The sequence below is a fragment of the Desmodus rotundus genome, chromosome 3 (genome assembly GCF_022682495.2).
Source record: "Desmodus rotundus isolate HL8 chromosome 3, HLdesRot8A.1, whole genome shotgun sequence".
NCBI classification, from domain to species: Eukaryota; Metazoa; Chordata; class Mammalia; order Chiroptera; family Phyllostomidae; genus Desmodus; species Desmodus rotundus.
In genome coordinates, this window is record NC_071389.1 from 56,216,809 (window position 1) to 56,244,446 (window position 27,638).

At 36.7% G+C, this 27,638-nt stretch overlaps 1 protein-coding gene across 1 annotated transcript; it reads left to right on the forward strand.

The window, feature by feature from the left end:
- Positions 1-60: 60 nt before the first annotated feature.
- On the forward strand, positions 61-27,638 carry IFI44 (interferon induced protein 44). Its single transcript, XM_024565587.3, is given in 10 exon segments — positions 61-166; positions 397-863; positions 4,816-4,852; positions 6,243-6,438; positions 6,600-6,746; positions 11,111-11,282; positions 12,402-12,502; positions 14,095-14,250; positions 14,252-14,273; positions 27,565-27,638. Coding segments are annotated over 9 exon segments (1,347 nt in total). The 5' UTR covers positions 61-166; positions 397-406; the 3' UTR covers positions 27,624-27,638.

The following is a 27,638-nucleotide window of genomic DNA, read 5'->3' on the forward strand; positions in this document are numbered from 1 at the left end:
CTAACTCTTAGAGGACAGCTGGCACACTGCCAACTAGGCTGGGCCACCCTGACTTTCAGTTTCCTTTTCTCTGAATCTCGGAGCCTGGCTCTCACCTCCTGCTAGCCTCACTGTCCAGCCAGAGCAACTGCTCTCAGCTTCAGCCCTTGCACCGGTCCTACAACAGGTAAGAGACCTGCTCCTTTCCACTTTATCTAGCCACTTGTAAACAATAGTCTCAAGAAATCTTTAAAAAATAATAATATAGAATGTTTTTTCTTGCTATCTGTCCACCCTCTGTTTACACATTTCATGTGGAATGTAGAATAAATAAGAGGCATAAATACAGGATTTGTATGACAGTACATATTATCTGTTTTTCAGTATTTATAGAAAATATATTTGATTTTCTATTAGGTTGAGAAATATGGCAGTGGCAACTTGTTTGACGTGGATGCAAGAAAAGAAGTTGCAAAATTGCTTGGGAGGAAAGTGCTTTAGCCTTCTCTTTAAGGCTAGTGTCCATGAATCCAGCGCTTCGGATTTGCTTCAGAGATGTCGTAATCAAGGACCTACTATAACAGTGATTTATAGTAGTGATCATGTTATTGTGGCATACATGTCCGAGGGTTATGACAAAGAAAGTGATTCCATCATCCTTTTTATCTTTGAAGGGACTGAAGTTTTGAAATGTAAAATAAAACCAGATTTACCATTGGACGTTTATAATTCCTGGACTGGACGGCGTTACTATGGAAATTCGGATTTCCAGATAAACCTAGACAAAAGAGAGGTAACCATGAATTCAAAAATAGTTGAAAAATTAACACCAGCTCAATGTCAGACAGTTTCCTTTCAAGAATGTGAAGTTTTTCGATGTGAAGGTAAGCTTATCTAGATAATCTCATATAGAGTTCTCTTCTGCATGTGTGGGGGGTTCAAACTGACCCACCTCTTTAAGGAAAATGGTATTTTCACTTGTCCGTATTTCCAGGTGACTCAGACTGAATCCTGGCAACAAATTGTTAGCTAAAACACAACCATGGTCAAAAGTAGCATATACCAAGTTTTTTGGAGTGTATTTGTGTGGGAGAGGGGTTGGGGAGAAGGAGGAAAGGCAGAAAAAGAGTGAGAAGCAAATGTAAATATTGTATATTCTGTTAAAAAGAAACCAGAGGTTGAACTTCTCTTGATTGGTACTGGATCCTTTCTGATGCAGTTTCCCATTATATCAAAAGACAAAATTCATGTATTTGTTTTTCTATTTAAGGACATTTAAATTCTTTCCAATATTTGCTGATGTAACCAATGCTCCTGTAATATCTTTATGCATATAACTGTGGACAAAAATACTTCTTTAGGGAAACTTCCTGGAATTGGAATTGCTGTTTAAGAGTTATGTACATTTACACTTTGATAGACACCTTTCAAAAACTTCAGTTGTCTATATTATGGCCAAGAGTGTTATAGAAATGCCTATTTCCCTGTATCCTTGCCAATCTTTGATACTATAAAATTTCAGAAAATTTGCCAATTTAGTGGTGAAAAAGCAGTATTTCTCTCTCTTTCCCTCCCTCCCTCTTTCTCTCTTACAACTGATCACTAATGAGTTTATGTGTATTGGCAATTTTTATTTTTTCTATTAAATACTTGTTTATATCTATTCATTTAAGTGAAGGGCTCCTGGGAATAATATTCCCTGAGTATTTGTATGTTCCAAACTAAATATCTGTGGTCTTTTTACTTGAATGTTTTTATTAGATTACATCATTCTGGGGTCACATTTTATTCTAGGAATATTGTAATTTTTCCACAGCAGTGATGTTGCTGTGGAAAACCTAAGGCCAGATTTATTTATTTATTTATATTGTTTCTCTTTGGGTGATTTGATCTTTTTTCCTGGCTGCTCAAATATTTTAAAAAAATTGTTGAAGTCTGGTGAATTTACTTGGATATGTCGTGATGTGGACCACCCTGTGTCATTTAAGTAAACTTTTAGTTGAAGTATAACACATAAACAGAAATGCACAACTGGTCAGTGTACCAATTGATAAATGTCTACAAATTGGACACTGTTACGTAACCGCTACTTGGATGAAGAACTAGATTATCACCATCATTTCAGAAGACTACTTTATACCTTTTCTTATTAACCAAAGGTAACTATATTGTCTCACATCAAAATTACTTAATACTTTGTTTTTTAATTTTGTATAAATAGAACCATACCACAGTATATGCTCTTTTGTGTCTTTCCTCTTTCATTCAATATTTTGTTTGAAAGATTAAACAAATACAAGAGATTGGATTATAAAATCAGACCCCTAACAATCAGATATCTTACCGGTAGCAAGTTTTACTAATAATTTCAGGGAAGAAGACAATCAAAAATCTCAGAGAATGCAGAAAGAGCAGCAAAATATTATCTGTGGTTCCCAGATCATTCCTTCCCGTGTTAGACATATGATTTCTCGCTAAGAACAACAGGCAGGGCTTTTAAATAAAGTTTATGGACCACTTGACATATTGGACAGTAGTTAGGTTATGAACCATTGATATACCAATACTATGAATGGAATTATGTCCTCCTAAAATTATATGTTGAAACACTAATCCCCAGTATGCCTATACTTGGAGATAGGGCCTCTGAGGAAATAATTAAGAATAAATGAGGTCATAAGAGGGGGGCACTAATTTGATAGGATAAGTGTCCATATAAGAAGGGATACCAGAAGCTCTCTCCCTAGACATGCCCAGGAACAGGTCATGTGAGCAGGCAGTGAAACGGCAGCCACCTGCAAGCCAAGTGAAGAGTCCCAGAATGAAACCTATGCTGGTGGACTCTAGACTCTGGGACTTTTCAGACTCTAGAATTACAAGCAACAAATTCGTTGGTTCAGCCATTCAGTCCATGGTATTTTGTTTGGCAGCCTGAACAGACTAAGACAACCAATTTATGTGAGAGGAATACATGGCTCATAGAGCCATAGAATCTGAATTTATTTACTATAATTCTTAGCCAGGGGCATCCTGTTAAGGACCTTAAGAGATAAGTAGTTTTCTTGTAGCAAATAACATTTGCCTGTTTATTATGAGGTAAGATTATTAGCATATTTGTAAAGATATTAGACTGGGTCACTTTTCTTTCTTTCCCCCAGAGTGTTACTTGGTAAAGTGAGTGAATGTGTCACAGGTTAGCTCCTGCCTCTCTAGTGATTCACCCATATTGTTGTATGCAGTAGTACTTTGTTCTTTTTCGTTTTCACGTAGTATTCCATTGTAAGGATTCCATCACCGTTTTTTAAAAAGTCAAATTACTGTTGGTAGACCTTTGGATTTTTCAGTTGGGGCTGTTACAAATAATATTGCTATAAACATCCTTGTACATGACCTTTGGTTTACGCATATACATATTTTTCAGAGAATATAAGCATGAAGTTGCTGGATCAAAGGGCTTGTGAATGTTCAGCTTCAGTAGATAATGACTAAGTTTTCCAATGTAGTTGTACCAATTTCCCTTACTATATGCACTGCTTATGATAGTGGAAATTGGTTTTTGTAACTCTAAATCTTCTCCAATACAACGTATTATTGGGTTTACGATAGGTAGCCAATCTGGCATGAGTAGTAGTGTGACATTTTGTGAATTTGTCTTTCTTTGATTAAACTAGTTAGCACTTTATGTATTTACACTTTAACCAATTTCTGTATTAATATATCCTTTTTTAATTTCTAAAACTGGTATTTGTTTTTTGTTAATTCCTTTTTATATTTTAAGATTAGTTTATGATTCTCTTTCTATTTTCAAGATTTTCCTTCTTTATTGTTATTAATGTAATATACTTTTGCCATAAAGTTGATATAAAAAGGTTTATATTTTTAGGTTTTTACATATAATTGCAATTGTGGTTTTTTGTTTCCTTTTGGATTTTAGAGTTATTTCAGATAACGCTTCTTAAATTTCCAAGAGATTGCTTTTCTGTTTGTTTTGTTTACATCCATTCTTTTCTAGTTTTATTATATTGTGGTCATTGAATGCAGTCTTTACTATTTCTACTTCTGGTAATTTAAAGAGGTTTTCTTTGTAACCATACATATGGTTACATTTATGAACGTTACACACAATACGCTTCTTTTTTAGAGAATTGCCATCATCATTACACCTAATTCTTTCAACTTTAAATGCACCATAAAATAGTCTCCCTTCCTAAGCAACAAAGAATTTTGGGCCTGAGTCTCATTGGTCCAAATGAAGTCTTCAGCCTGTCTCTGAACCACTCACTGTGCTCTGATTGGATAGGCAGAGTCCTACATAATCTTCTGAAGCCAGGAATAACACCAATTGGATTATGAATTCCAGAACCCCCAATAAAATAATTGACAGTAACTTTTGGGAAAACTTTGGTGCTTGTTTTCTCCCCCCCCCATTGTGTGTCCCTGCATATTATCCCTTTCAGACATTGGACTCTAGAGGAGAAAAGAGAGCATTCCCAGTTTTCCCTCACCTGTCCGTGCCTCTAGGTCTTGCTTCTCTGATTCAGGAAGCCCTCATCTCCCTTGTTGGAGTGAGCCAAACACTACTGCTGAGTAATTACATGAGAAAAGATCTGCTGACACCGCAGCCTTTCCCGGCTTACCTTGCTTCTGTTCTAGTCTCTTCAAATGAGGTGACGTTAAGGGTATTTGCCATAATCTCTTGTGCGTTTCACTATATGGCACTGTTCTTATAGAAAGGCTATTTTGGTATTTTTTTCCTAGTGAATTCAACGACATTCATTCAGTCAGACGGTCATTCAACAACTTGTAATCTTCATTATTCTTTGATTATTTCCTCAGGTTTGTTGGACACAAGGAAGATGAAAGGGGTCAGTGAGTAAGTCAATGTTTTTAATGTTCTATTATTCTGTTCATTATCTTAGACTTATTCTATTACAGGTTCCGTTAACATTTGTAGCACAAATTACCATAGATAACTTGTGGATCACCAAGAACAAACTACAACTACATCTGTATTCACGAAACTATTTGGTAATAGTAATGTTAAAACAGAATGAACACTGACCAGAGTGAAGAAATTTCTAATGTTTTTATACACTTGAAGGAAAAGAAATATTTGGCTATATGAGGGCTGTCCAGAAAAAGTCCAGCCATTGTTAATATAACAAGAATGGTTTGTGAGACATCAGTGTAACCTGGCAGCCAAGGAGAGTAGACTGGAATGTGCATGAGCAATGACAACCTCACTGTACTAGTCAATGGGGGTGGTAGACACCCTTGAGTGAGCATGTGTACTGTGTGGCCATCACATTAAAAATGGCTGATCTAGTAGAGCAATGAATCTGTGTCAAATTTTCCATTAAGCTTAACTATTCCTCCATGGAAATTATTTGAATGATTTAGAAGGCCACAACTATGGGCAACTGGTGATCGACAATTTCACCGGACAACACACCTGCTCATGCATCACAGATCCATGAGAGTTTTTGGTGAAACATTAAATCACTCAGATGACTCAGCCCCTCTACAGCCCAGATTTGGTGCTCTGTGACTTCTGGCTTTTCCCCAAACTGACATCACCTTTGAAAGGGAAGGGATTTCAGACTGTAAATGAGATTCAGGAAAATATGACAGGGCAGCTGATGGTGATTGGGAGAATAGTGTGAGGTCCCAAGGTGCCTACTTTGAACGGGACTGAGGCATCATTGTCCTATGTACAATGTTTCTTGTATCTTGTATCTTTTTCAATAAATGTCTCTTGTTTTTCATATTACATGGCTCGCATGTCTATATTTTTGCTAAGAATTTTTGCATTTACAGTTGCAGCAATTTTAGATACTTGTGGTGGAAGGAGTGGCTGGCAGCTGGGAATACCTGTCATCAACTTCAAGAACATGTGGGGAATGGTCTCCCTTAAACTTCAAAAGTCACACACATATATATATATATTGTGGTTTTTGAATTTTATTTTTGATAACTTATCTTCATGTTTAACACTGCTGACATTTGTTTCTAGGATTATATAGCCTGGTTGCTTAAATCTGAAAGATTTTATGTCTGATTGGCCTTAGTTACACTGTAATGTTTACCTTTCTCTTTTTACAATAAGATTGGAAGTAGGATAGTTTCATGTCTTCATGTACAAGAAGGCAAGCTGATAATCAAAAATAAATAATATACAAGAAAAAAATGAATTCAAAGAAAATTTATGGTGATGTCTTATGATCTAAACTTAGTCTACTATTAAAATTATCTTGTCTAAACAGGCTCAGGGAAAGCTTATTGTCTGCCATAAGATCTTACAAACCATACAGAGACCTGACTCACCAAATACGAATTCTGCTCCTGGGTCCAACTGGAGCTGGGAAGTCTAGCTTTTTCAACTCCGTAAAGTCTGTTTTCCGAGGCCATGTAACCCACCAAGCTTTGGTGGGTTCTGACAAAACTGGGAAATCTGAGCAGGTGAGTCCATTCTAGGTCACTCAGCATTTGCTTCTTTGTTCAAGTTAGATTTGAAAAGTTGGTTTTTTTTTTTTTTGACAACTTCATTACATGTAGACTTTATCTCAATTTATATGTTTTTAATAAAATGAACTCAAAGTTTCTTTTCTTCTCCTCTGCAGTACAGGACATATTCCATTAAGGATGGGAAGGATGGTAACGTCTTGCCATTTGTTCTGTGTGACTCAATGGGGCTGAGTGAGGAAAAAGGGCTGTGCATGGATGACATATTCTACATCTTAAAAGGCCACATTCCTGACAGATATCAGGTATAATTTGGCTAATGACTGTGGAATTATAATTGATATTTAAAATGCTTATTTTTTGCCTACTGTTGAGAACCTAAGACTTTAGTTTAGTGCATCAGCATTTATTTTCTTAAACTATGCTTGTTCAAGATCTCTTGTTTCTTTTTGATATTTTATTTTACAAAGAATTAAAACATCTAAAGGTCTCTCCTGTCATAGCTGTCATAATAACTGTTATATATTCAATTGCTTTTGGCTGCAAAACAGCCAAAACAGAAATCTAACACATCAACTTACATAGGTAATTTTTCTTATGTAACAGGAAGTCTGGAGATAGGCAGCTTTGGGCCCGTGTGTCAGCTCTCTGAGGTTATTAATTTCAAGGGTCCTTCCGGATCTCTGTTCTGAGGTCCTCAGCATGGTGTGCTATCGGTTGAATGTTTGTGTCACTCCAAAATTGCCATGTTGCTGCCTTACTACACAATGTGGTGTTCTTTGGAGATGAGGTCTTTAGGATATGATTAGGTCATGAAGGTGAAGCCCTCAAGAATGAAGAGTGTCCTTATCAGAAAAGACACAAGAGAGATGATCTCTTTCTGCCTCATGAGGACACAGTAAGAGGGCGGCTGTCTACAAACTAGGAAGGGGGCTCTCACTAGACACCAAATCTGGCAGCACCTTGATCTTGGACTTCTTAATCTCCAGAACTATGAAAAAGAAGTGTTTGTTGTATAAACCATGCAATGTCATAATTTGTAATAACAGCCAAGGTTGATTAAGACAGGTGACTTTCATCCTCCTGCTCTCAAAATGTTCATGCTGAACACTGCCCGGGTTCCAGGCGAGAGGAAAGGGGAGATTAAAGATAACCAGTCTGTCTTTTTCTTTAAACTCTGTAATCCTTTTTGTAAGTATTTAGATCTTGAGTCATTCATTACTTTACCTTGTTACAAATGATTAGTCAGTTGTGCCAGAATCTTTCATTGGAATTCTTTTGCATCTTTTCCCTACCAAATACAAGTATTACTTTTTGTATCCTCTAGTTTATTCTACTGATATATTTATAAATTTCTTTATTATATTCATTAACATATTGTTTAGTTATTTTAATTACAATAACAATATTATCTTGATGACTCACTGGACAAATAATAATCAGTATTTCTCACATTTGTTTTTCTTGACTGTATTCACGCATGTACTTTCCCAAGTGAACTTGTTTGTATTTCATTTAATTGTTTGTGTTTGTGTTTTATTTGTTGGTGCTTTGATTGAAATTTTGTTACAATTTTGTACTGAAGTCTCTTTGCATCTTTAGATATCCAGTGTTTCTACCCAGAAACACTGAACACTGTATTTTACATTTAGCATAGAGCTGTCTTGTAGAAGTGGTTAGGTTTATTTTTAAGTATTCTTTTTTTAACAAAAATCTTTATTATAGAGAACTTTAAACTTATGCCAATGTTGACAAAACAATTTAGTGAATTCTCGTTTACTCAGCTTCAACGATTACAGTGACTTGTAACCAAGCTCATTTCACCCATGTCTACCTACTTTCTCCTCTGCTGGATTATTTGGAAGCAAATTTAAGAAATTATAACATTTCATCCATAAATGAGTATATATTTATATATATGTAGGGACATGAATATCTTTTATTAAACATAAGCAAAATACCCTTATCACATACAAATTATTTCTTAATTATTCCTTAATTTATCAAATATCACCCAATGTCCAAATTTCTAATTGCCTTATAAATAATATGCATCATTTAAACATTTAAAAAAAATGATTCTAAAAATTGATTCAGCTTCTTTTAACTGCACATTTTCTTCTGTTTCTTTTGATATTTTTACTTGCAATTTGTTTTTTAAGAAATGTTTGATTATACTGTAGACTTCCCCATAGTCTGAAATTTGCTGGTTTTACTACTTAATATGTTTTAAAAAACATGTATGTTTTACTACTTACATGTTTTTTAAAAAATAGTTTCTATGTATCCTGAAAATTGAATGAATCTAGACACACATTCAGATTCAGGACTACTTCATAGACGCTGTTGTGTGTTCCATTAAGGCCACACAATTTCGGATTTTCTCATTTTTCTAAAATTGGTTTCATTAACATTCAATACCTAGATCCCTTTATTTATTAGGGTGTGAATGGTGATATTCTGCGTCATTCCATCTTCATTTCACATATGAAAGACAAGCTTCCTCTCATCTACTATTTGATTACTTAGTGATACCTTTAATATAGAAAAGGTACAAAGTATGCTTGATTTTAAGCTTCTTTATAAGCTTCTGAAATAGTAAGTTGGTTGATTTGCATCTGCCAGTATTAACCAGTGATTATTTTATTATCATTATGAATGCATGAATTGCACATATTAGATATATTTTAATGCATGTTGTTTCTCCTCATACGGATGTCAAATGTAACATCTTTGACCAGTGGGAGCTGCTACAATTTGGATTCTGGAACCTCTTAATGTAAAAATCTGCTATATTCCTTCGTTTCTAGTATGATCATGAATCCGAACCATATCTTGTATATTTACAGCCCCGATTTTGAATCAGTCATTCTCTAAGTATTGGTTTGGGTCATTAAAACTGTTCATTGCTACTTGATTAATTGTTGGTTCTTGATTTTTTTAATGCATAGACCTAAGAAATATATATTTTAATGATAATACATACTATAAATATATACAGAAACTTTTTTTATCCTCACCTGAGTATACGTTTATTGATTTTAGAGAGAGAGAAAGGTAGAGAGAGGAAGAGAGAGAGGGAGAGAGGGGTAGAGAGAGAGGCAGAGGGAGAGAGGGGTAGAGAGAGAAACATCAATATGAGAGGGAAACATTAATTGATTTCCTCCCATATATGCCCTGACCAGGGATGAAACCCACAACCTAGGTGTGTGCCCTGGCTAGGAATTGAACCCACGATTTTTTTGGTGTAGGAGACAATGCTCCAACTAACTGAGCCACCCAGCCAGGGCCGCACAGAAATTTTTCATTAAAACACAGGACTAAACAGTTTTTACTTCATCTCTGTTATCTTGCATCTATATCTGCTTTAGCCAAACAGAGAATCTCTAGTCTCAAGGACACCAGATATGACAAAATATGTCATGACTCATTTGCTTTACTTCACATAATACTCACTGTAATCTCAAAAGAAATTATGTGACACTATCATGAATAATTTAATAATAAATATTTAATATTGAAAGAATAAAAAATCACAATCAAAATTGGAAATGATTAAAACATGTTGGCAGATTTTTTATATTGTGTTTAGGACATGCCATGTAGTAGGAGTATACAAATTACTGGGTTTTAAAGTCAATCAGAAATAGTTTCCTTAGTGTAGATGTGACCCCCATGGGATGTAAAAATTCATGTTTAATTCCATTTAACTATTGTTTTTTAAATTTAATTTTGTTTAATATTTATATTTATAATTTATATGGTTCTAGAGTCAAATATACAAAATAGGGTATATTCAAATAATTGATCTTCTTTCTCTGCCCCTTCAAATACATTTTTCCCCTCATCCTGTGAATAACCATTAAAAATTTATGATTTATTTCCCTTTTTAACATATTAGAAAATAAAAATTTGTGTTTCTTTTTTTAGAGAAGTGATAGAATACCTTATGTTATTGATGTAACAGAATTTTGGTGCTACAAATAGTCCTGAAGTTAATAGGCATGTACATACATCTGTGGGACAGGTTTCCAGCGGAGGAATTTCTAGTTTAAGAGTGAATGCATCTTATTTTGTACCACTTTCCCCCTTGCATTCTGCCTGATGATACCAAATTTCTTTCTTTTTAAAAAAAATATGTTATTTATTTTTTTAGAGAGAGAGGAAGGAAGGGAGAAAGAGAAGGAGAGAAACATCAATGTATGAGAGATATGACAATTGGTTGCTTCTCACATGCCCTCAACTGGCGACCTGGCCTGCAACCCAGTCATGTGCCCTGACTGGGAATCGGACTGTCAAGATTTTGGTTTGTAGGCTGGCAGTCAGTCCACTGAGCCACCCCAGCCAGGGCATCCAGATCTCTTTCTGAGTGTTCTCATTCCCACCTTTGTCCACATTGCTGCTTCTATCTAGAACACTCTCTGCCATATTCTTATTCCCTTATTTAGATTAACTCACCTATTTTATGTTTAGCTTCATATTATAAGTCCCTTCTTTGCAGAAGCTTTTCTTATGTGAAAGGACTGCTAGCTACTTGTTAGCGTCATAATATTAGAGACTTGTTTGTTTTGTTCACTGGTTTCTTCAACTGCACATTGCCTGGTACTTACTTAGTATATGCTTACAAATATTTACTCAATTAATATGTTCCTTTATGTTTACCTCTCAGTTTAATTTCATGAAACCAATCACCCCAGGCCGTGGTAACTACATTGACTTCCCACAGCTGAAGGACAGGATCCATTGTGCAGCGTTTGTGTTGGATGCCAACTCCATTGAACACCTCTCTGATGACATGGTAGCCAAGATCAAAAGAGCTCGAAGGCAGATGATACAGTGTGGTGAGCCTCATTCCACTTTACTTCTACGGGCAACCGATTAGACTATATTGTAGGATGTTTTTTTAGTAGGATGAAGAACTTAAGAAACTGCATGTTTGAATCTTACCTTCCCCATCAGTATGTTTCATTCAAATCAAGCACTCACTAGCTGCATATCTTTGGGCAAATAATTTAAAATGTCTATACCTCAATTTATTAATCTATAAGGGCAATATAATAATGGCACATACCTCAGAGATTTTTTTGTCAGGATTAAACAAATGAGTAAATAGGAAGAGTTTGGTTCCTCACCACCGGCTGCCACTGCGTCTTAGCATGCATGTACTTCCCAGCAGTCCTGGGCTTCCCCTTGGGCCTTTAAAGATTAGAAAGAGGACAAGAACATTTTAGAACAAGGGCAGGAAAGATGTTGGGTAAAGAGAGGTGGCAGAAAGGTTTTGGAGAAGGTAAACAGGATTAGGGATTTAAGATGCCCCACACTATTCTGTTTGGGAAAGAGCCAGTTTATCACAACTTTGATAAACTTAGAAGCGAGGAGTGATTGACTAACTTGCTCATTGAAATTTAAAAGCTTGTAAGGGTTGTGCAGGGAGGTGCCTGCTAACGTTGTGACATAGGAACAGTTTATTTGTAGTATTTCGACATACTCTGTTTCCTTCAGGTTTCTTCATCTTGTTTATTAGAGTCCTTTGGTATTTTCTTTAGTCTCCATAAAAACACAACTGTTAATAGTATGTAAAATCAATCGGCTGTGGGATTGTGCACCAGAAATCTTTATAATTTTGTTAACTAGTGTCAGCCTAATATATTCAATAAAAAGGAAAAAAAAGAAAATCAGTCAGTGATATTGTAGTATAAATTTTAGTTACCTCTTTCAAAAGGTGGTTTCATTTGAAGCCTGATTTCTTACTATGGGAGGCAATGAAGGGGACTTCTTATGGCAGAAAAATTTCAGCTACTAATGAATAGTTTAGGGGGATTTTTTTTTGTGGGAGGAAGAGGACCTTTCTGAATTTCTGAAATTGTTTCATAGTCTATTGCATAATTGATAGCTGATTATCTGAAAAAGACATTGATGCTGCCTATATTAAAAAAACAATACAAATCTGTTTGGCATAGGTGTGGTATATTTGGTTTTGCTCACTTGTGTGGATAGCATGGATCTGATTGTGAGAGGAGACCTTATAGACATATACAGATGCGTGCCTGTGAAGCTCAAGGTAATGAACGATGTCCTTCGTAAACACGTTTCTGCTATGTCACTATAATCACATGCTACTACTGTATATACAAATAAAAAATAACACTATGGAGTTTAAGAATATTTGAAACAGTTGTTTGGATAATTCAGACTTATTTCCTAAGTTTTAAATATGAAATATTTATTTATCTTTACATTGACACAGATAATTTCACTTACTACAATTTAATTCAATTAAGTTCAATTCAAAAAATATTTGTTGATTACCTTTAATGATTGAGCCAGCATGATAGTCTCTAATCAGATACACAGATAATTAAAATAAGTTCCCTGTACTAAAATTCTTACAACTTTATGAGTAGAAATGAGGAGATAGGGGAACTAAATGAGAACACACTGACAAAAGAATATGATATGATTAAGTATAATAAATATCATGAAATGATTAAAAATAAAATGCTTTGAAAGTCTAGAGGAGGAAAATATTGTGCTAAAGGGCATGGGGGAAGATTTCAATACTAGGGTGGCATGAGAAATAGCTTTTAAGGCTGAGGAGTATTTCGGGAAGTGAAGAGACACAAAAGTGGAAAAACTCACTCTGTGGAGACAGCATAAGTGATTACGTCAATGCAGGAAAAAGCAGCATTTCAGGAAGAATGGAGCTCTTCAGTTTTTTTTTTAAATTGTTGTCCAATTACAGTTGTCCCCATTTTCCACAGCTTACTGGATCCTTGTAGGGAAAGATTAAAGGAGAAAGTAACATTTGCATGAGGTGATTTTACTTAATCAGGTGCATTATGGGTAATCATAGCAACTATTTGAAAGAGTAGTGATGTTACCAAATTCAGCTTCATAAAAATTAATCTGGCACCTATGTGCAGAACAGATTAGAGTCAAAGGAATATGGAGGTGGGAACAGGTTGGGAGAATGTAATGATAGCTAATATTTGTTGAGCTCTGAATATATGATCAGTTTTCTTGTTCAATACTTGTTACAACCTTATGAGTTGGGAATTGTTATTACCGTATTTTATAGATGAGAAAAGTACATGGAGTAAAGCATTTGTTAATGTTTATTGACAGTGCTAAGAAGTGACAGAGCCCTGTATTTATCCCAGGCAGTCTGGTTGCACAGATAAACTAGCCTAAGCAAGAATTAAACATCAGCACTCTACAACTGAAACTAATATAAAATAATATTGACTGTCACTTGTAATTGAAAAATTAAAAAAAAGAATTGAACATCAGCATTAAACTAGCACAATTGACTTATCCTAAGAACAACTTTTCAAAGGAAACTGAAGGAAATTATGGACTTTAATGTAAGGATATTAAAAATGCTTTAATTTCAAGAACTGCTATAGTTACCTTCCCTTTTAGTTCATATTGAATCTGTTATGTGTACTGTAAGTGAAAATTAGCAGTGATGTTAGAGCTCGACTTGTGAAGTTAAAAAAGTTCTTTAGGGGCCAGATCTCTGTGTCCATTTTCCAGAACAGGAAAAAATATTGCCCAATACCTACCTTTGTTATTGCTTTCTTAATTTATATTAACATTAAATAGTATTTTTCACTGTTTTGAGATTTCTGAGTTTTAATTTCTGTATCACAGCTAGAGGAAGTCCACAGAAAACTTGGATTTGCAGTTTCTGACATCTTGGTGGTCAGTAATTACACCTCAGAGTGGGATCTGGACCCTATAAAGGACGTCCTGAACCTCTCTGCACTGAGACAGATGCTGCTGGCTGCAGATGACTTCTTAGAGGATTTGCTTGCCTTTTGAGGAAACAGGTAGATGCATTTGGTAGTATAGACACTTGATGTCAGTTTTGTGGCTACTTCTTGCTTGGATCTGTTGAGTACACGACAGATCTCTGCGTCTCTGTGTGTTGCTGCCCTGTGAGTAATCCTGCCCTTTAACCCATTGGCAGGATGCGATTTTCCCCCCTCACATTCCCTGATCTCCCTACCCCCACCCAGGTTACAAGGATTTGTACCACTTCTCTTCCCTTTGTCTTGTTTTAAGATGAGATTTTTGAAATGATGTACTTCTGTTATTCCCGTTGTTTGAACATCTCATGCTGTGTCTTTGCCCTCATCTATGAAAATGTGCTTCTTTGTTTGGGACCCAGAACTGGACTGGATCAGCATTGTTCCTGATAAGATGTAATCTTTGGTTACTTGGCACGTCCTTGAGGCCTTATGCTTCTGTCTTTTTGACTTGATTGTTTTGAAAACTTCCTTTTCTGAGTCCCTCCCAATGCAGTGTGGCTGGCGCTAGGTGTGTGCCTTTCATACGCATGCCTCAGATCTGAGCATCATATGTATTCTCTGTTACCAACCTGGGTACAGTACACACCATGCTGCTCCAATCGAAGGTCAGACAGGAGTTTCATGTATGCTCAAATCCCATTTTAGTTCCTGGAAAATCAAATCAGAATGTCTTATCTTCTCTAGTTCTCTTAAAAACTACTGGGAAACCCTCAAACTACTAACTTCCCCCATCCTGACTGTGCTGTCTTGGTTCCTCTACTTCTCTCTTTAGGGTGCAAGAACTCCCAAAGTCAGGATTGGCTTAGACCTCCAGTAGCCCAATGTTATTCTTCCTGCTGGTTGCTTTTCCTTAAATAATCCACTAAGAATATTTTGTTTCTCTTTTCTCAGATATCAGAGGAAAGCACTTACCAAGTGTGCAAAAGAAAAATTAAATTTGAGAACACCTTAGAATTAAGAAATAATAGACACTCAAAATTCTAAAAAAGCAGGTTAAGCATGGGATATAAATCCTAATGTTTGTAAACTTTCTCTCTGTACTTCATCTGTGGTTTTCTATACATGTAATATTTATTTTTAATAGTAAATTTATGAGATTGAAAATAAGCCAATTATTGCAACTGATCTGTTGTGAATAAATAATAATCTTGTCAAATTGCAAAAAAAAAATTTGAGAACACTTCACATATTAATCATTTTTATCTCATCAGAGAACAGTCAAAACTGAGAAGTGAGAGAACAGGAAAAAGAGAAGTAGCTGAAACTGAAGGGGTGTATTTTACTTAAGGCTGGGATGAAAATGCACAAAAAATTTAATAAGTATAAATAGCTTGGAACAGCAGGATTTAAAGATTGTAAAAAAATCATAATGTTTTGAATATATGTTGTATACCTATGGAAAATTAAAGTTTCTTCTTATATACCTGGCTCAACTGTGTGTGTGTGTGTGATTTTGGAAAAAGTTTATTGTAATATGACTTGTCAGCATCTTTTGAGTTTTACCCATGTCGTCTTAATTTTTCCTTCTCTTTTTATTTCTAAAGTACTTGATTTTGTTTTCTTTTGGTCCCCAATTAATATTTTATTTTTCAACCTGCAGCCATTTTTTGTTTAATATCTGAATCCCTCTTGCAGGATGTGGCTATTAATATTAATGAGATCCATAAAACTAAAATGGAAAGAAGCTGTAATCTGTCAATTATAACTATTTTAGTTATACATAACAAAACCCAACCTGAATTACATGAATAAAAAATTTAAAAAAGAAGTATAGTGTTGGATCAAGTAATCAAACCACAGACAAGGCTGGGATTAAATTGAACTGGCCTCAGAGATGGTCGAACCCAGGGATTCAAAAGCTATTCTCTAAGTTAAAAATTAAAGAGCAAAGATTATTCAAGGAGCAACTGAGTTTATTTGAGAATAACTGAGGATATGCAAACTATGGCAAACCATAGGCAAGTCTGAGGAGACAAAAGAGAGGTCAGCTTTTACTGGGTTTCAGGAAAACATTGGGGAAGAGATTGTGGTGGTCTCTTATTGCCGGCTGGTAGTGGGCTCATTGCTGTTGCTGGGGAAAGAGGAGGCAGCTGGTCATTATGGAGGCAAACAGCGAGGCAAACCCCTCCCCTCTGCCTCACCCACCCCCACCTCCCACCCTCGATCCTATCCCCCTTTGGCAGTATATCTGGTAGTGCAGGAAAATTTGAATTCTCATCTGGCGTAACATTTATGTTTACAGACTTATGCTGTGGTCAATGACCTTGCATTTATTGCAGATGGGATCAGACAATTAACAATTGAAGAGAACCACTATGAAGAGAATTAAATCATGGAAATGTGTGGGAATTCTGCGGAAGAATTAAAATTGGCCAGGTTAATGACAACCAGATAAAATCTGGCTCATATGGGGGTTAGAATGCAAAGTCTGATGCTCTGGTCCATTCCTTGGAAGTATCTGCTGGGGTACATGAAATAAACAGGGGCATTGTTACTCAAGCTATGGCATACTCCTTTATGGAAATTGCTAATGTGGCAATACACTCTCCAGAATGCTATTAGGAAAATAACTTCCAAAACATGACTTTGGATAAGATTCCCTGAGGTCAAGGAATGGCAGCTAATCAATGAAGTACCCTTAATGCAGGCCCCGAGTGGCTTCCACTGGGTCCTGACAAGGATAACCACGTATTAGACTTTGACTTGCTTATCTGTTGGATGTAGCAAAGGCTGAAGACACTGTTAGAGATCTGGGACAACACAAAGTGAATAAGCTGTCTCATAGGTTATATTTTATCGGATCAAAGTCTACATCCCACTGTGGCCTCTGCACAAAAATGAGCTAAAAGACATACCATATGGACTTAACAAATTCCATATTATTCATATTAGTAACAGTTTGATTAAGAACATCACAATTAAAATATCTGTTCATGGCAACTGGTGATGATAGGGACAAGAAGGACTGGCTTCCTTAAGTAAATATAAAGTAGGAAAACCATTGGGGAGTTTCTGGGTGTATGGCTGTAAGGGTAAGGAGAACAATGATGATGTAATCACACAACTCTCTTTCCAACAGAAATTTTCTCCTGTTTTTCTGAGTTCAGTTGTGTCACATCTGGCACTACAATAGCATGCCCCAGTAGAGGGAGGCATTGATACTCAGGAACTGATTTTAATCCTTCTGGATTTGACTGACATACGGGTAAGAAAACAATGGAGTTGAGAATGGCTCATCTCATGTGTCAGTCACAGGACGGCCCTGCTGCTGAGAAGTAGGGTGGTTCCTTCATTTACAGATCTAGTGGAAAAGTAAATTGTGACAGCTGTCAGCAAGGGGTGGGAAAGGACAAGGTCGGGGGTGGATGGAGGGTTTGAGCAAAAAAGAAAGAAAAAGAGAAAAAACTCATGGACGAGGACAACAGTGTGGTGATTGTTGGGGGAGGGTAGGTCAGGGAGATGGAGGAGGGTACAGGGGGAGAAACGGTGATGGGGGGAGACAGACTTGGGGTGGCGAACACACAACACAGTGTACAGGTGTTGTGTTGTGGAATTGTGCACCTGAAACCTGTGTAGCTTTGTTATCCAGTGTCAGCCCAATAAACTCAACGGGGGGGGGGGGGGGGGGGGGGGAAGAGAACTAAAAAAAAAGACTGGACAAAAGACTTAAGAAGGCACTCTATAGAAAAAGGAAATTTAAATAACAGAGTCAATTCAAATTCCAGTAACAGAGGAAAAATGTTCTAATCATTAGCAGTAAAAACTACCGAAATTAAAATAATTTGATTCTTTGAAATCTCTTTTGAGATTTCATTGACATATCGTCACACACTGCACATATTAAAGGTATAACATTGAATGAGTTTTAACACGTGAATCCAACTGTAAGACCATCTTGGCAATCAAGGTAACAGTCATTTTCATCGCCCCTCCCGGCAACTTGCAGGATGCCCGTGCGGCCCATTATCTTTATTTCCCCTCCCGCCCTGGTCCTCGAACACAACTGGCCTGCATTCTAATCAATCTAAGTTAGCTTTCAGTTTTAGCATTTACACAGATGGAAGTTACACAGTGTACCCTCTTTATGTTCAGTTTCTTTTACTCAGCATGAAGACTGAGATTCACTGATGTTGCTCCATGTATCAGTTCTTCTTTGTCGTTGTTGCTGAGTAGGGCTCCTCTGTGTGGATGTACCACATTTCTTTTTCCCTTCCCTGCAAGAGACTTTTGAACTGTTTCCGATAAAGTTGAAGATATGCCGATAGACTCTATGACCTAGCAATTTCACTCTCAGTTATACATCTTAAAGACACTTTTTATATGTGCGTCAAAATATATGGTATATTACATACAGCATTTCATTCCGTGTAGCAATGAAAATTAAAGAACTATAACTGTGTACAACAGTACATTACGAATATAACATTGATTAACAGGAGAAAGCCATGGATGAATCTGTATGTTATAAGTAGGTTTATGTAAGTCTCACAATAGTTCTAAAAAAAAGGAATGATGACTTCAACAGTGAAGGTGATAATTAGCTTTGGAGAGGAAGGGTTTGTGAAAAGTGAGCACCTCGCCTGGTGCTTCGGCAGGAGCTAAAAACGCCCGCTTTTTTGAACAGAGTGGTGGTGAAATGGGTGTTTGCTATACATTATATGTAAGTTGTACCTTTGTATATTATGGGTTTTTCTGCATGCATCTTACATTTCATAATTAAAAGAGAAAAAATGAAAAGTCATATCATACCCAAAATTTGGAATTATACAAAACTGTGTCTGATTTTTAAAAAATATTTAATGTCTTCATTTTATGGATGAGGGTGATAACACTTTATTCATAGATATGTTATAAGAATTAAATTAGATTATATACATAGCTAGATTTGCAGTGTAGATAATGATAAACATAAACTGAGGTGCTGATAAACATTGCTAATCCTATATAACGACGAACTAAAAACTTACTATACCTATTGTAAACTTAATTTTATTGTGGTTGAAAACAAAGATAAGACTGGGACTTGGTAGCTCATAAGAAAACAAAAGATGCTGATGGTTGAAGTATCAAAGTTGTTTTTTTCTTGTTTGATATTCACTTTTAAAGAAAATACACCTTTGGGTTCAACAGCATACTGTATCTCAAATTCAAAATGCAAAATAGCAAACCTAAGCCTATTAAATGGCTTGGTCAAGGCTGCCCTCTAGTGGCCAGTGCTTTACTAAATGGAGAGGATGCCGGGGTTAAAACAGTGGAAAATAAAGCTGCTGAGGCTTCTAATTCTTAAAAGGGCTGTAACAACAGAACATTTTTTAATGCATAATTTTGTAAATATTATACAATATTTAAGTGGAAAAATAACGTATTCCTTGTGTTGAGTATGTGATAGTATTTGGAAATGCTGTGTTCTTTATTACATTTAAAAATATTTCTGACATTATATGTATGGGACTTATAAATACTTGCATTTCAAGCTTACGTGAGTGTATGCTGTTGTAGTAAGTTTATCAACATGCAGAGTAGGAATTTTAATGTATTATAACCAAGATTTGTGGTAATCAGTGAACACATAAAGTGGGTACTTTTGCTTTTATAAATGTGACCCCCAATTACATTATTTCTGAATCATGAAATGTTGAACCTACTTCTATACATAAGTTAATTTGTGCAGGCCGGTTACAATCTGTGGAACAGGAGGAACATTTTGCTTTTAGTATCATGTTTCTTCAATTTTAATTTACATTTTATTTAGGATTATTCTCCATGAACCAAGAGTTTGCAAATTAGTTCCTATAGTAAGTTGGTAAAAATCATGACAAGATGCCCTGCTTCCTTGCCAGTACTTCCTTCACAGAGATTTAAAATGGATTCCTTTCAGTTACATAGTATTAAGTCCAAATTCCTTAGGATGGTTTTCCTCCTCTGCAATATAATTAATCTCGAGCAATAAAACGAGAACTCCACTGAGTGACTCCTGCTTCTTATTTTCCGTAGCCTCCTATCTTCATGCTTTTGTTCATACTTTGGGGCAGTTACTTAATTTCTATTTACCTTGTTTTCTCACCTGGTTAGTGGGGATAATTATAGTACTTACCTTGGAGAGCTGTTAGGAGGATTAAATGAGCGTCTATATATAAAGTACTTTTTAAAACGTGTCGGAAATACTGTAAGCACTAAATAAATGCCGATTATCATTATTCATCTTGCCTTGATCTTCCTTCTGTACTATTCCTCCCCTTATAGCCTTTTATTAACTGCTAACCAAGAATTGGTTTCTCTGTGCATTATATTCTGCTGCCTCTCTGTAGATACTGCTCAAACGTTGTCATACCGTGTGCAGATTATTGGGCTATATGGTGGTGTATGTGGCACACTGCTTTTTGTGGGCAGGAGTACAGTTAGTACGGTTTATGCACGTAATCCCTCGTAGATGTTCAATAATGTTTTGGGAGCACAAATGAAGTGTTGAGAAAGTAGTGAAGGCTGATAGGATGTGAACCTGATTCATTAAAAGCCAACTGAGCGCAACCACAAAACCAACTGTTATCAAAAGTAGACAACTAAAGTAGGAAAAGGCAAAGAAAGGTGAAGCTGAAGCTACTGCTCCTCTTATTAGTCAGTTTTAATGGCCACCTGCTTCCGTCAGACTCCAGGCAGAAAACAGAAACAAATCCAGGTCTTTCAAGCAAGTCATTTCATGGAGGAAGATGGCTACACAAGTGATGGGAATAATGAGAAATAAAATGCAGGGTAGAGAAGCAAGTCATAGGTTAGCCATGCAGGGGAGGCAAAATTTTTTCTCTACCAACCCTAAATTTTCAACTGGGGCTCTTTAACGGAAATGCAGATTAACAAGAGAAAAAGAGTTTATGAAACATATACTGTGCACCGTGTGGGCAAAACCTCAGCGAAAAGTAACTGAAAGCCGTGTCTTGGACCTGCAGCTTATATAGCATCTTCAACAGAGAACAATACATTTGTAGAGAAATGTTAGCACAGAGAAAAGCAGTTTCAGGCTTTCAAGGATGGCAAATTGGGGGAGGGTAAATATATGGAAGGGAACTAACGCAGTAAGGTTTGTTTGCAGATTGCTTGGGGGCTATGCCTGGGCTGATCGTCTGTCTCCAGCAAAAGAATGTATGTCCTGCCTTTAGGCAAAGGGAGAGAGTAGAGAAAGCTTTTCTTGCTTCTTAGGTGCTTTTAGCTCAAAATAGTTTTTATGTCAAAGAGGCAGATTTTGGGTGACATATTCTGATTTCCTTCAACAAAAACATGAAGCCGCTCTCACCCACAGGCAGAGAGAATGTGACGACAGGGTGTTACCAGTCCCAAGAGCCACTCTAACCATGGTGGGGACTTCCTCGTGAGAAGAAAAACTGCACAGGGTGGGGCTGCCCCGTGGAAGTTGCAGCCTGGAGGAAGGCACAGTTGCTGCTGGAGGTCATGCTGAGGAGTGAGACAGGAGCAGACACACCCCAGGGTCTGCACACTCCTGCCCTCCATCTCTAGCTGGCATCTCCTGCTGGCCAAACCCAGCCTTAAAGCAGCTGAGGTGGCTAGCCTTGGCTAAGCAGTCTGCAGGGGAGGGATGTTCTGTGACATGCAGTGGAATTGGGTGCCTACCTGAAGAACAAATCTGGAGGCAAAAGTTCAGCTTTTAACCCCATCCTATAACCCCTCTTCTTCCCCACAATTTACATTCCAATCTCTGGCCTCCTCTTCATTCCTAAACACAGGATAAATGGTCATGCTTTTACTACTCCTGCGGCATAAGATGCAACCTCTATGGTTTTCTTCCTATTAGAATTCCACAAATTCTTCAAAGCTCAATTAAAATGTCACACCATTATATAACTTTCCTCACACTGTAAGTTAAATAAAAAATTCTGTCAATACTTTATAATACTTTATACCTCTCTTGTAGTAGTAATTTTTGCTTTACCATATAATGATTTATGTATGTGTCCTTCTCTTCTACTATTAACAACGTTTTTGGTTATTGCTTGACTACAAATGGCCAGAGATTCAATACTCTCTTTAGTGTCAAGATGTGTGGACCCTGAGTTGCTTCCCTAAAGCACTACCTAACGGGGTCTGCCTCCACTCCCAGCCCAGGCCCGAACACCCATACACTCTCTCTGTCTGGACACCAGGGAGCACTTCTATAAACTCGGAGATATGGACTGAAAAGAACTTTCTCCTTGAGGCATGGGGAGCTTGGAACTACAATGGATATCAAGAGTTTAGTCTTTTTGGAGAATTCATCATTGCTGGCATGAGTGCACTTTATTAAAAAAAAATAAGTGCATCAAAATTAAAAAAAATATTTTTATTGATTATGCTATTACAGTTTTCCCAGTTTTCCCCCTCTATCTCCCTTCTGCCCTGTACCTGCAAACCCTCCACCATTCCCCCGCTTAGTTCACACCCATGGGTTGTACATGTAAGTTCTTTGAGTCCTCTGTTTCCTATACCATTTTTATCTCTCCCCGTCTAATTTATGCCTACTAATTATGCTTCTTCTTCCCTGTACCTTTTCCCCCCTATTCCTTCCTTCCCCCTCCCCACTGAAATCCCTCCGTGTGATGTCCATTTTTCTGATTCTGTTCCTGTTCTGGTTGTTTGCTTAGTTTTTGTTTTCGTTGTTTTTCTTTTCTTTTAGGTTCATTTGTTGATAGTTGTGAGTCTGTTGTCATTTTACCTACAAAGGAGTTCCCATTAGACTATCAGCTGATTTGTCAAAAGAAACCTTGCAGGCAAGAAAGGGCTGGAAAGAAGTATTTGAAGTCATGAAAAGCAAGGACCTACATCCAAGATTACTCTATCCAGCAAAGCTTTCATTTAGAATGGAAGGGCAGATAAAGTGCTTCCCAGATAAGGTCAAGTTAAAGGAGTTCATCATCACCAAGCCATTATTATATGAAATGTTAAAGGGACTTATCTAAGAAAAAGAAGATAAAATATATGAAAATGTTTTAAAGATCATTTTCTTCCATTACAGAGAAAGTTTCCATCTCTATTTCAAGATAAGGCTACAGGAGGTGGTAAAGTTATGAGCAATGTGCTTTTCCTTAACAACTAGTATGGACCTGATTCATTGACACAAATGTTGGGGTTGGTCATTATCTGCAGTATCTGTAGCTTCAAAGGATATATTTCCCAGTGTATCAAATTACAAACCTACCAGTATTCTGGGAAAAGATACCTCAGCTGTTCAACAACAATCTTTATTGAGCATTCAGGTGCCATGAACTTTTCAAGTTTTTCAGAAAGGTCAGTGCACGAAGTTTGGTCACAGTGATTGCGGGGGTGGTGGGGCAGTTTCTTTAGGGATGTGAGTTGGGGTTATCGAGGGCCCAGCGTGGATTAAAGTGACACAGTCTAACCACATCACAGCAGTGTCAAGGACAGGCATTTTAACATACATGCCTCATTAGTCAGTATACGATCTCAGTATCTAGAAACTTGCATCTTTTCTGCAATCTCCACAAAGTTGGGATATTCTTCAAATGTCTCAGACTGTGGGTTTTGGGATCCACTCCTTTACTGTTCTAACTGTGCTCCTTTTCCAGGCATATTTTGTTTTTAAAACAATTAGCACTCATCTGGGCTACATTTCTATGCATTCAATATACATGGAAAATGTTTATCCGGAAAACCATGTGAATTTTAATTTATAAGGATGGACTCCTGCTTGTATTCCAGAGAATTGATTTCCTTCATCTTTCATGATCCTTATCCCTATGAATCTCCACTATGCAGGGTTTTGTACCAGATCCTAGAGTCTGGGGGGTAGCGCTAACATGGGACTCTGGAAGCATAGATTCAACATTTTGTGGGATTGTTAAGTGGCTTTGTGATTTGAAATTAATTTCTTTACTTCTGTAACATGTAGATTTTTTATTAGTAAAATTAGGAGCTTGGACTTCACAAGATTAACTCTAAGCTCTTTTCCAGGTCTAAAATTGTATGGTGTTATAACTATAAAAATCCTAATATAAATCTTTGCATACAGGGGACAGGAAGTTAAAGCTCTATAAAATGTATCTCATACAGATAGGGTTATAAGTGATATAATTTGATTTTAAAAGTATCCTGCGAGCAAGTGTGGTGGGAGAAGTACTTACACAAAGACATTGGCACCTGTAAGTTACAAACTTTTTCTGTGACTTTCATCTCACCTTTCCCTAGTTTTCTATTCAAAACAAGTTTTGTCACAATTTGCAGCCAAATAGAATCAAGGTGGCATATACAATCAGTCCATGTTTATTCTGTCTTCATTCATCCTTTAAAATTATCAAATGATATATGAAATATCTATAATTGGTCCCAGTTCATCACTTATGGGCTCAAATGACAAAACTATATGCCCAGAGAAGTGAAAATATCATTTCATTACTTCAGCCAGGTTAAGTCTGTGTGACCAAGAAGAGATAAGATCATAATCAGCACTGAGACTTGGGCAGTGGGGAGGAAAATGACAGACCAAGCAGATAGTGTGAAAAGGAAGAGCCATGGGAGAGCGGACTGGATGGCTGGGAACAAAACTGCACTGAGAAGAGAGTCATCTTAATGCAGCCTCCAAGCTTCTGCAGGGATCGTTAATCGGAATGGTGGCTAGGTGGCTCTGTTCAGCTGCTAACTTCACGTTTTCTCTTTTTTGCTAATAGTCACAGAATGATTTGACTGCATTAAGTATAAGTCATAAAACCACAATATATTAATTATGTTATTTCCCTTCACAACATTTATTATTGTTGTTTTCCCTTAATGCCAGTTATTATAAATACATTGCAGAAATTTAGAATAATATACAGGATTATGAGACAATGACTCACAAGGGCTAATTGTAAACCACACACTCTTTTAAATAATCATTTATGAATTTCTATGACACTTCTGAGTAATCAAACCCCCTCACCAAAATCAAAGATAGAATCACCAATGCACAGTCAAACTAAGTTTAAAATATCTTTGAAAAATATGTTGTTTACTTAATTTTTCCCAGGTGCTTGCCAAAAGGTACCTGGATGTGAAAATAGGTGGAGAATCAGGTACACTCTTGACTGTGCAAGTCACTGAGGAAAACTGCCTCCATCTCTGAGAGACATTCCTGAAAATGACTCATTCAGAGAGGTTTAGGCTCAGATGGGTAACTTGCTCTTCTAATGTGGTGCTTCCTCACTGGCCCTGTAAAAACGCATCAGAAAAGGCATTTAATATTCAATGGATTTCCAAACATCCAAAGTCATTAAACAGGAAAACACATCTTTTTAAAATAGGACTGGAACAAATAGATAAATACAAGCTGGGGGGAAAAAAGTCCAACCCTTACCTTACCCCATACACAAAATTAACCCAAAATGGATTATGAAGTTAAATATAAACACTGAAATTATTAAACATCTAGAACGCTTAAGGAAAAGTCTTTTATGGTGTTGGATTAGACAAACATTTCTTTTCTTTTCAGTTCATATTTTTATTGTATTTTTCCATTACCATTTGTCCCCTTTATACACCTCCCACAAACATCACACTGTTGTCCATGTCCATGAGTCCTTTCTCCTTTTAGATCAATCACTCAACCCCTTAACCACTCCCGGTCCAGAGCTGTCAGCCTGCTCTCCATCTATGAGTCTGTTTCTATTTTGCTTGTTAGTTCAGTTTGTTCATTGGATTCCACATATGAGTGAAATCATATGGTATTTGTCTTTCTCTGACTGGCTTATTTCACTTAGCATAATGCTATCCAGGTCCATCCATACTGTCGCAAAGGGAAAAGTTTTCTTCTTTTTTATTATCCTTTTAGTATTCCATTGTACAAATGCCCCCTAGTGGTTTTACCCACACATCTATTGATGGACACTTGTGCTGCTTCCATGTCTTGGAGATTGTAACTAACGCTGCAGTGGACATAGGGGTGCTCATGTTCTTTTGATTTAGTGTTTTGGGTTTCTTTGGATAAATTCCCAGGAGTGGAATTGCTTGTTCATAAGGCAGTTCCATTTTTAATTTTTTGAGGTATCTCCATACTGCTTTCCACAGTGGCTGCCCCAATCTACGTTCCCACCAAAAGTGCAAAAGTGTTCCCCTTTCTCCACATCCTCGCCAGCACTTGTTGGTTGTTTTATTGATGACAGCCATTCTGACTGGTGTGAGGTGATATCTCATTGTGGTTTTAATTTGCATTTCTCAGATGATTAGCAATGTTTTTGCACCTTTTCACATATCTACTTGTCATCTGTATGTCCTCTTTGGAGATGTGTCCATTCAGGTCCTTTTCCCATTTTTTAATTGGATTATTTGTTTTTTGGTGTTGAGTTTTATAAGTTCTTTATAAATTTTGGGTATTAACCCCTTATCAGATATATTGGCAAATATGTTCCCCTATTCACTGGGTTGTCCTTTTATTTGTTGATGTTTTCCTTTGCTGTACAAAAATGTTTTAGTTTGGTGCAGTCCCATTTGTTTACTTTTTTCTTTTGTTTCCCTTGCCTGAGGAGATATATCAAGTAAAATATTGCTACAAGCAATGTCTGAGATTTTACTGCCTATGTTTTTTTGTAGGATTTTTATAATTTCAGATCTAACATTTAAGTATTTAATCTATTTTGAATGTATTCTTGTGTGTGGTATAAGAAGGTGGTTTTATTTTTCTCTATGTATTTTTCCAGTTTTCCCAATACCATTTATTGAATAAACTATCTATAGCCCATTGTATGTGTTTGCTTCCTCCAGCAAATATTAATTGACTATAAAGGTGTGGGTTGATTCCTGGGCTCTCTATTCTGTTCCATTGATCTATGTGTCTTTTTTTTTCTTTGCCAGTACCATGCTGTTTTGATCACTATGGCTTTATAGACTAGTTTCATACTAGGTAGCATGATTTCTCCCACAGCAAGAGTACATATGCTTTCCCTTTTCTCCGCATCCTTTCCAATATTTGTTATTTCTAGTCTTTTTGATAATTGCCATTTTAACAGGTGTGAGTGGCTTTGATTTGCATTTCCCTGATGGCTAATTATGTACAGCATCTTTTCATGTGCTTGTTGGCCACTTTCGTATCTCCTTTGGAATGTCTGCTCAGATCTTCGGCCCATTTTTAAATATTAAGTGGTGTGATTTTTTTGTTACTGAGTTGTTTGAGTTCTTTATACATTTTGGATATTAGCCCCTAATCAGATAAATGATTTTCAAGTATTTTTCTCCCATTCAGGTTGCCTTCTCATTTTGTCGATGGTTTCCTCTGTGGCGCAGAAGCTTTTTAGTTTGATGTAGTCCCACTTGTGTATTTCCGCTTTTGTTTCAGTAAGGGAACCTCGGGATTCTTTAGAGCAGCATCTGATGATGGAAGGATTAAATATATGAAGAAGAAAGAGCAAT